At 48.5% G+C, this 9552-nt stretch overlaps 1 protein-coding gene across 1 annotated transcript in view; it reads left to right on the plus strand.

Annotated features, from left to right (window-relative positions):
• The window catches only part of PXMP2 (peroxisomal membrane protein 2), a 14489-nt gene extending 8618 nt beyond the window's left edge, over nucleotides 1-5871 (plus strand). Inside the window, exons 2-5 of the mRNA XM_083418892.1 lie at nucleotides 807-837; nucleotides 1213-1424; nucleotides 3597-3716; nucleotides 5352-5871. Of these exons, the coding sequence (XP_083275018.1) occupies nucleotides 807-837; nucleotides 1213-1424; nucleotides 3597-3716; nucleotides 5352-5420 (432 nt within the window). The 3' untranslated portion in view covers nucleotides 5421-5871. The remainder of the gene's footprint in view (nucleotides 1-806; nucleotides 838-1212; nucleotides 1425-3596; nucleotides 3717-5351) is intronic.
• Nucleotides 5872-9552: the final 3681 nt, after the last annotated feature.

The raw sequence follows: 9552 nt of genomic DNA on the forward strand, positions 1-9552 counted from the left end.
CCATTCTTCCGAGGGTGGGTCTGGACAGGTTTGCAAAGCATGCTGTGCCCGCTTGGAAGTATAGGGAGGTTGGCAGGGCCACAGCCAGATTTCACACCCCACATAGTAAAACTGTGGAGCTCACTGCCACAGGAGGTAGCAAGGGCCACTAACTCGGATGGCTTTAAAAGAGAATAAGGCTACCAATAGTTACTATGTGACGCAGTAACACTTCTGAATGCAATTTCCTGGAAACTGCAGATGGGTCTAGTGCCCTTGTGCTTGGGTTGTTCTCAGTGGCGTAGCGTGGGTTGTCAGCACCCGGGGCAAGGCAAGTAATTTGCGCCCCCCCCGCTGCACTGTCCCTCCCCCAGATAGTCCCTTGCTCTCTCTCCGCACCGCACGCCTGGCACCCTCCCCTCCACAGTGGGCGGCGACCCGGTGGCTCGGATCGGATTTGCACAGCCAGCACTGCAGTGAGAGAGAGTGAGTGAGCCAGGTAGGGGCAGAGAGCTGCGAGTGCGAGCGCCCCCCCCCCCAGATGTTGCGCCCGGTGCGACCGGCCCCCCTGCACCCCCACGCTATGCCACTGGTTGTTCTTGGATCTTGCTTCTCACTGTGAGAAAAGGATGTTGGACTAGATAGACCATGGACCACAACCAGCAGCACAGCTCCTTTGACATTCTTAACCAGCACAATTGGAATTTGCCTGGGGGGGGGGGCAATAAGGATGCCCCTTTCCCCATATACATTGCAACCACTGAGCTGCAGCCAAATATTTATCTGGCAATGGCTGCCCTTTAGAGCCCCCTGCCCGTCGTTGGCAGCCTCCAAATGCCCCTCGCTGCTCTCTTTTTGGTGAGCGCTGAAAACAATTTTTGCTTAGGCCAGCTGAGCCAGACATGTCGAATTGACACATGTTTTATTCCTTGTTAGCTGCTATTGATTTTAATCACCCGTTGAATGCTTTGCAATTCCCGTTTTTTAAAAAAATCGTTTTTAACATCGGCTCAGAGGTTTTCTGACGACCAGGGCTGTGATGTAGTAAAATAATCATGCGAAATAGTGAACAATCCCTTCTCCTCTTAGCAGGCGGGAGGTTGCATGATATCACAGCAGCTCAGCGAATGGGGGAAGCTTATGGGTTTTGTTGCTGGGGTTTAAACTGCCTGGAGCCGAGTTTTTACAGTTAAGCTGATATTTTTTGAAGAGGCAGAATGATTTCTGTATGAGCAATGTACAATCTCCCTTCCTGCCCCCCTCCCCCTTCCTGCTTTTCCAGGTTTTTCTTCACTGGGCCACTGAGCCACTATTTCTACCTCTACTTGGAACGATGGTTCCCATCGGATGTGCCAGTTTCCATCGCCAAGAGACTCCTGCTGGACCGGCTTGTGGTTGCCCCAGCCTTCCTAGTGCTTTACTACTTCGTCATGAACCTGCTGGAGGTATATCCCTAGGTCTGCCCTGTGATGGAAAGGCTTGTGCCCGTCAGTTGATGCTCGAATCAGGGTGGCGGTGACGGTGGCTGTATGTGGAGCAAGCTTTTCTCCTCTTGCTCAGGAGGGTAGTGAATGTCAGGAGTTCAGCCTACACTCGAGTAGGACCTTGGCTGAGACACATGCCCGACTGGCATGTTCCCTCCCTCCTGGTCGATCTTTCGGGAGCTTCATAAGCTTTCTTCAGCCCGAACATCACAGCGACCGATGCCAACCGACACCGGCACACTTAGGGATCCGCAGAGTTTGTGCATCATGCGTAACAGACCTCAGCAACTCAGCATTTTGGCTAATCTACTTTATTTACATATAAACACACACGGAGCACTGCAACATGGCTCCCTCTGTAGCATCAGACAGCAAAAAGAAAAAGAACAAAGGACAATACTTCTACTTCACGGAACACAGTAACACAAATATCTTGTCTCCATCACTTCCCGCTCTGTGGAGTCAAAACATACCACGTCATGTGAAAGACAAACAATCCTGTGACTGCAGTCACAGAGCAGGAATGCTAACAGTGAAGTGTAGGTGGGTTCCCACAAGGCAAGGCACAGTGATAACAGCAAGAACCATTCTTGAAATAACAGAACTGGGCAACAGGGGCAAAACAACTGCTTATATACGTTTCTGAAGGCCTGGGCCACTCCCACTCCCAACATGATTGGCTGTCTAAACTTCGAAGCTGCGAATTGTGACTCAGAGTTTTAAGGGCCAATGGCAGAGGCCCAAATCCTGAAATGTTCTGTGATTGGATATCATGTTTTGAATCAGAACACAGGGCCTCAGCATCCTTAGTCCAGACTCAAGCTCAGGCAAACACAGACCACTGAATACATAACAGGTAGGACCCAAATGAAGGGCTTCAAGATACAAGAAAGGTGATTCCAACTAAATGCCAGGAAGAACTTTCGGACTGTAAGAGACGTCTGACAGTGGAGTTTGTGGATTCTCATTCACTGGAGGTTTTTAAGCAGGGTCTGGGTAGCCACCTGTTGTGGGTGCTTTAGAGATTCCTGCATTGCAGGGGGTTGGACTAGATGACCGTTACGGTCCCTTCCAACTCTACGATTCTATGATTCTAAAAAGCAAATCCCTGAACAATGTAGGTCCAGGGTACCTCAGGGACCAGCTGAGCCCTTATATCCCAACTAGATCGCCGAGATAATATGCAGGAGCACCACTGGTCATTCCTCAAGTTGCTAAGGCTCATTAGACAACAATAAGAAACAAACAAACAACAGCAATAACCTTTAGCATCGTTGGTCCAGGCTTGTGGAATATCCTGCCGGTAGAGATTCAGCAGGCATCTTATTTTAAACACCAGCTGCAGACTTTTCTGTTCTGTCAGGCTTACTATGCGAGCAATTAAGAACGCATCCTTCAGGCAATGATGTCCGTTTTATACGGTTTTAGCTTAGTTTATTATTGCTCTGTTTTTCTTTTAATGATATAGCAGTATACACTTCTTTTTTTTTAAAAAAAGAAATAAATAAAATGTAAACGACTTGGTTTTTGCTGATAAAGTGGTGCTATAAACCTTGCTGAATAACTTATGTGAATCCCGGGCCAGTTGTTTCTCTCTCTTGGCCTGAGCTGCCTCACAGGGCTGTTGTGAGGCTAGAATGCCAATAATAATAATTAATTATCCCATCCATCTTGCTGGGTTTCCCCAGCCACTCTGGGCAGCTCCCAACAGAATATTAAAAACACGAGAAAACATCAAACATTAAAAACTTCCCTAAACAGGGCTGCCTTCAGATGTCCTCTAAAAGTCAGATAGTTGTTTATTTCCTTGACATCTGATGGGAGGGCGTTCCACAGGGCAGGAGCCACCACCAAGAAGGCCCTCTGCCTGGTTCCCTGTAACCTCACTTCTCGCAGGGAGGGAACCGGCAGAAGGCCGTCAGCTGGACCTCACTGTCCGGGTAGAACGATGGGGGTGGAGACGCTCCTTCAGGTAAACTGGGCCGAGGCCATTTAGGGCTTTAAAGGTTAGCACCAACCCTGGGATCTGGGTTGGCTGGGACTTGAACCACTGCAGAAAAGGTGCAGGACATCCCCCTGGTCCACCCCCCTCCCTCGAGGCCTCCTCTGGCTCAGTTTATCTGTGTCTTTCAGGGGAAGGATACCTCTGCTTTCATCAAAAGGATGAAATCCAGCTACTGGACATCCCTCAAGATGAACTGGAAGGTGTGGACGCCCGTCCAGTTTATCAATCTGAACTACGTGCCTATGCAGGTGAGAGGACTCGCTTTTCGGTTCCCACTCCGTGGGGTGCTGAGCCGGGGGGGGGGGGGGAGAGACCCACACAATTCCCTCCACGCGCCCCAGGCATTCAGTCCTCGCATGCATGTCTCCCAAGCGGTTCAGGGTACATCCATGAAAGTGTCAGTCCTCTTAGGGCTGGGATAACTGGGAGCTTCCAGATGCCGGACTCCAAATCCCATCAGCTCTAGCCAGCATGAAGGGCAGCCGTGAATGATGGGAGTTGGAGGCCACCGACACCTGGAAGGCCACAGGTTTCCCCCATCTCTGAACTTATAGTGCATCTGGTGTTCTGAAAGGTAGCCATGGCCGTAGCTCAATGAGAAGGCAACTTCCTTGTGCCGGCTTCAATCCTTAGCCCTGAGAGAGCTGCTGCCAGTCAGTGCAGACAGTACTGTGGGAAATGGGCCAATGGCCAGTGGCCTGACTCGGTAAGTCAGCTTCCCGTGTCTTAAAGGGAATGGCTGTAGCTCAGTTGTAGAGCCAGGGCCGGCCCAGCCATGAGGCAAGGTGAGGAGACTGCCTCAGGCAGCAGAATCCACTAGTGCAGCAGATCCCAATGTAGATCTTTATCTCTCCCCTTGTTCCTGATGTAGAATCATAGAGCCATAGAATTTTTAGACTTGGGAGGGACCCTGAGGATCATCCAGTCCAGTGTTTCCCAAACTTTGTTGTTGGACTACAACTTCCATCATCCCTAGCTAGCAGGACCACTGGATAATACTACTACTACTACTAATAATAATTTATTATTTATACCCTGCCCATCTGGCTGAGTTTCCCCAGTCACCCTGGGCGGCTCCCAATCGAGTGTTAAAAACAATGCAGCATTAAATATTAAAAACTTCCCTGAACAGTGCTGCCTTCAGATGTCTTTTAAAGATAGGATAGCTGCTTATTTCCTGAAGGGAAGGTGTTCCACAGGGCAGGCGCCACTACCAAGAAGGCCCTCTGTCTGGTTCCCTGTAACCTCACTTCTCGCAATGAGGGAACTGCCAGAAGGCCCTCGGCGCTGGATCTCAGTGCTGAACGATGGGGGTGGAGATGCTCCTTCAGGTATACTGGACCAAGGCTGTTTAGGGCTTTAAAGGTCAGCACCAACACTTTGAATTGTGCCGCATTCTGGATTAATTGCAGTTTCCGGGTCACCTTCAAAGGTAGCCTTACGTAGAGCGCATTGCAGTAGTCCAAGCGGGAGATAACTAGAGCATGCACCACTCTGGCGAGACAGTCTGTGGGCAGATAGGGTCAGCCTGGATGATGGGAGTTGTAGTCCAACAACAGCCGGAGACCCAAGTTTGGGAAATTCTGATCCTAGTCCAACCCCCTGCAGTGCAGGAATAGGCATCTGTTTCCCCACAGGGATCAAACCTGGAACCTTGGCGTTATCAGCACCACGCTCTAACCCATGTAGATCTTCACCCACCCTTTCTTCGCTGCCAGGGAAGGGCTCCATTTTGTGGTTTGCCAGAATGCCTTGGGCTGGCCCTGGGTAGAGCCTCTGTTTTGCATGCAGAAGATCCCGAGTTCAGTCCCCGACAGCACCTCCAGGGAGGTGAACGTGGTAGGTCAGAACTTAAATTCTAACCAAATTCCTCCTCAACACAGTTCCAGGTGCTGTTTGGGAACCTGGTGGCCCTCTTCTGGTTTGCCTACCTGGCCTCTGTGAAAAAGTGACCCTGCAGGAGCTGACGGTCGAAGAAGAAGCTGCCCTTCATGCTTGATAAAGTTGCCTGCCGGGGCAGGCAGCGGAGGACGAGGGACTGTGCTTAGAGAACTGATTTGCTGCCTGCCGTTGCACAGTTACTGTCCGACACTCTTCTGCTCCTTGAGGAAAGCAGGGATGGGATGCATTGTGCCATCTTCCAGCTGGGTCCTTCTGGGCCCTGTCACTTTAACAATCACATCTGGTACACTACGTTTATTAATTTTGTTTCTCATTTCTTAACGTTTAGTTTTTCTGGGGGGGGACAGACAGCAGGCAATAACTCTCTCTTTTTTTAATGGTGCTTCAATGGGAATGGTTTTGAAAATGTGTACTGGAATTGGGAAAACCAGCACAAGCCATTTTATGTGCGTGTTTTTAAAAGAAATAAAATTGAGAAGATTAATCTCTTAAACGATAAAAGGGGGAAATTACTGGTTTTGTTGAAGAGGTGAGATACCTGGCTAGGGGGTGGGGGGAAGGATGTGTGAAAAGGATTGCAAGCCTATTGTGAGCTGAAGGTGAGCCAGCAAAGTGAGGCAGCTGCAGAAAAGGCGAGTGCAATTTTTAGGCTCCATTAACAGCAACCTCAGATATGCAGAAGGACACAACTTTGATGGCAGAAAGTGAGAAGGAATTAAAGAACCTCTTAATGAGGGTGAAAGAAGAGAGCGCAAAATATGGTCTGAAGCTCAACGTTAAAAAAAACTAAGATCATGGCCACTGGTCCCATCACTTCCTGGCAACTAGAAGGGGAAGAAATGGAGGCAGTGAGGGATTTTACTTTCTTGGGCTCCATGATCACTGCAGATGGTGACAGCAGTCAAGAAATTAAAAGACGCCTGCTTCTTGGGAGAAAAGCAATGACAAACCTAGACAGCATCTTAGAAAGCAGAGACATCACCTTGCCAACAAAGGGCCGTATAGTTAAAGCGATGGTTTTCCCAGTAGTGATGTATGGAGGTGAGAGCTGGATCATAAAGAAGGCTGATTGCCGAAGAATTAATGCTTTTGAATTATGGTGCTGGAGGAGACTCTTGAGAGTCCCATGGACTGCAAGAAGATCAAACGCATCCATTCGTAAGGAAATCAGCCCTGAGTGCTCACTGGAAGGACAGATCCTGAAGCTGAGACTCCAATACTTTGGCCACCTCATGAGAAGAGAAGACTTCCTGGAAAAGACCCTGATGTTGGGAAAGATGGAGGGCACAAGGAGAAGGGGATGACAGAGGATGAGATGGCTGGACAGTGTTCTTGAAGCTACCAGCATGAGTTTTTTTTTAAAAATAAGCTATGTTAGGGTTTATAGAGAAAAATACAAAGCTTAATATCAAATATATTTCCCCCTTTTTTATCCAAACTAAGACTTTGTTCTAAATACAATCAAAGCATAAAGAAGAAGAAAAAGGGAGAGTGAAATGAGGCAGAATGCGGGAAAAACCGTGAAGCCAGCTAATGCCTCTACGTAGCTCCATCCATATTTCAGACATTGTGATATATCAGTATATCACAATGTTTAGCTGGCGATATGATGTTGAAAACCAGATATTGCCCATCCCTGGTTGCCAGGAACGGTATCTTTATATCAGCGCAGGTCAGAAAAATCTACTGTCTGGCTTGCCTAGTGCTCTTGCATGGAATTTGTCCTTTTAAAATGCACCTGTGGGTTATTTGTGGGGCCTGCCTGGTGTGCATAGTGTGCATAGGAATTCGTTCATTCCCCCCCCCAATATAGTCCGGCCCCCCACAAGGTCTGAGGGACAGTGGGCTGGCCCCCTGCCTAAGAGGTAAAAAGGTAAAGGTAAAGGGACCCCTGGCCATTGGGTCCAGTCATGGCCGACTCTGGAGTTGCGGCGCTCATCTCACTTTATTGGCCGAGGGAGCCGGCATACAGCTTTCGGGTCATGTGGCCAGCATGACTAAGCCGCTTCTGGCGAACCAGAGCAGCGCACATCGTTTACCTTCCCGCTGGAGCGGTACCTATTTATCTACTTGCACTTTGAGGTGCTTTCGAACTGCTAGGTGGGCAGGAGCAGGGACCGAGCAACGGGAGCTCACCCCGTCGTGGGGATTCGAACCACCGACCTTCTGATCAGCAAGTCCTAGGCTCTGGTTTAACCCACAGCGCCACCCGCATCCCTGCCTAAGAGGTAGGCACAGGCAAATTGGTGGCCACTCTGTGCCTCTCTTCTCTGTGATGAGGCTGCCTTATTCTGTTATGGGTCTGCAGAGCTCATGCTCTCGCTGCTGGATCGGATCCAGATCGACACCAAGAAGGGGAGCAATATTTTGCCCATGGCCTTTTGAGGAAAAGGAGTGACTGTTGCTCAGCTCTACCACCAGGTGTCAACCTTGCTCCACTTAAAGGCCAGCAAAGAGTTTCTAAGCGTTCGGGAATCGGCAGCAAAACTCTGCTTCTCCAGAAAGCAACCACGGTGGTATATCCTATTTATTTAGGAACTTAAAAGGATTTCCTGCAGCAGGGCATGGTGTGAGGAATGGAGGGTGCAACTGAGGGACTGTGTGGGCCAGGAACCATGAAAGGGTTAATAAAATTTAGCATTGATATAACCGTTTCCAAGCGTGCAATAGGTGTCGTTCAAATACAACAGCCTTGTAAGGTAGACCAGTATTATACTCATTGTTGCAGATGGAGGGCTGATAAGAGAAGGGCATGGCTCGAAGTCTTCATAGTTGGAGGACGCATTCAGACAGAGACCTCCTGATCAATGCTTCAAGTTTCAAAGCCAGTGTGGTTCATATCTAACTCCCTGTCTAGTGGGAGAAGGCCAGCAGCCCAGCCGTGGCTTGGCTCATTTGCTTGAGTGACCTGTAGCAAATATTCTGCAGGCACCTTAAGAAGAACCTATTCTGGGCTTGTGGTGTGGCTTGGTGATGGTAAGGAAGCCTTTTAATGTGTAATGCTTTATTGTGTTTTTATATCTGTTGGAAGCCGCTAATAATAATAATAATAATAATAATAATAATAATAATAATAGTACCATCACCGGGGGCTGCCTGATTGGCACTGACTCATAGAATCATAGAATCACAGTGTTGGAAGAAACCACAAGGACCATCGAGTCCAACCCCCTGCCAAGCAGGAAACACCATCAGAGCACTCCTGAAATATGGTTGTCAAGCCTCTGCTTAAAGACCTCCAAAGAAGGAGACTCCACCACACTCCTTGGCAGCAAATTCCACTGTCGAACAGCTCTTACTGTCAGGAAGTTCTTCCTAATGTTTAGGTGGAATCTTCTTTCTTGTAGTTTGGTGACAGGGCCTTTTGGGTGGTGGCTCCACAGCTGTGGAATGCCCACTCTAGAGAAGCGTGTCTGTCTTTGTCATTTGTTGATTTCCAGGAGGAATTCCTGTTCACCTAGGTTCATTTGGTGCCTGGAGAATACTGTTCCTGGGAACCCTGGGATCACTGGGTTGAAGGATGTTTTAAGTTATTTTTCATTGCTGATAATAATAATAATAATAATAATAATAATAATAATAATAGTATTATTTATACCCCACCCATCCGGCTGGGTTGTCCCAGATACTCTTTTAGACCCTAAGCTGTGGTTAACAATTTCATTGGCCTGCATCCCAACTGAGTTACTTTCAGAGAAGACCCACTGAAACGCCCATGGATTTCAAGGAGTCAACTCTATGAGTCTGACTTAGAGACAACCCACAATATTGATACGGCCGTTGAGAACTAGATGTCGAGCCACAGCGAAGAAAAGAATGAATAATGAAATGAATGGTTTGGATTGAAATACCCTCTTTGCGTCATCGACAGAAAGGACTGTTTACTATCCAAGTCATCGATTTTTCTGCCTGTGGCTCATGTATGTAACACAAGCTTATCAGCTGTAGCAGCTGAATGGAACTAGCATGTGAGAAGCAGAATAACTCTGGACACCACACACTTTGGAGATTGGGTCCTAGGGGAAGGCTATAGCTAGAGCATGAGCTTTCCATGCAGAAAGCTTGAGGTTCAACCCCCAGCATCTGAAGCTAGGGCTGGGTCCTGGGAGGGACCACTGCCTGAAACCTTGGAGAGCTGCTGCCAGTTGGTGCAGACAACACTGACCTGAAACAACAACAAAC

The sequence above is a fragment of the Podarcis tiliguerta genome, assembly GCF_965153285.1.
Source record: "Podarcis tiliguerta genome assembly, chromosome: 16".
NCBI classification, from domain to species: Eukaryota; Metazoa; Chordata; class Lepidosauria; order Squamata; family Lacertidae; genus Podarcis; species Podarcis tiliguerta.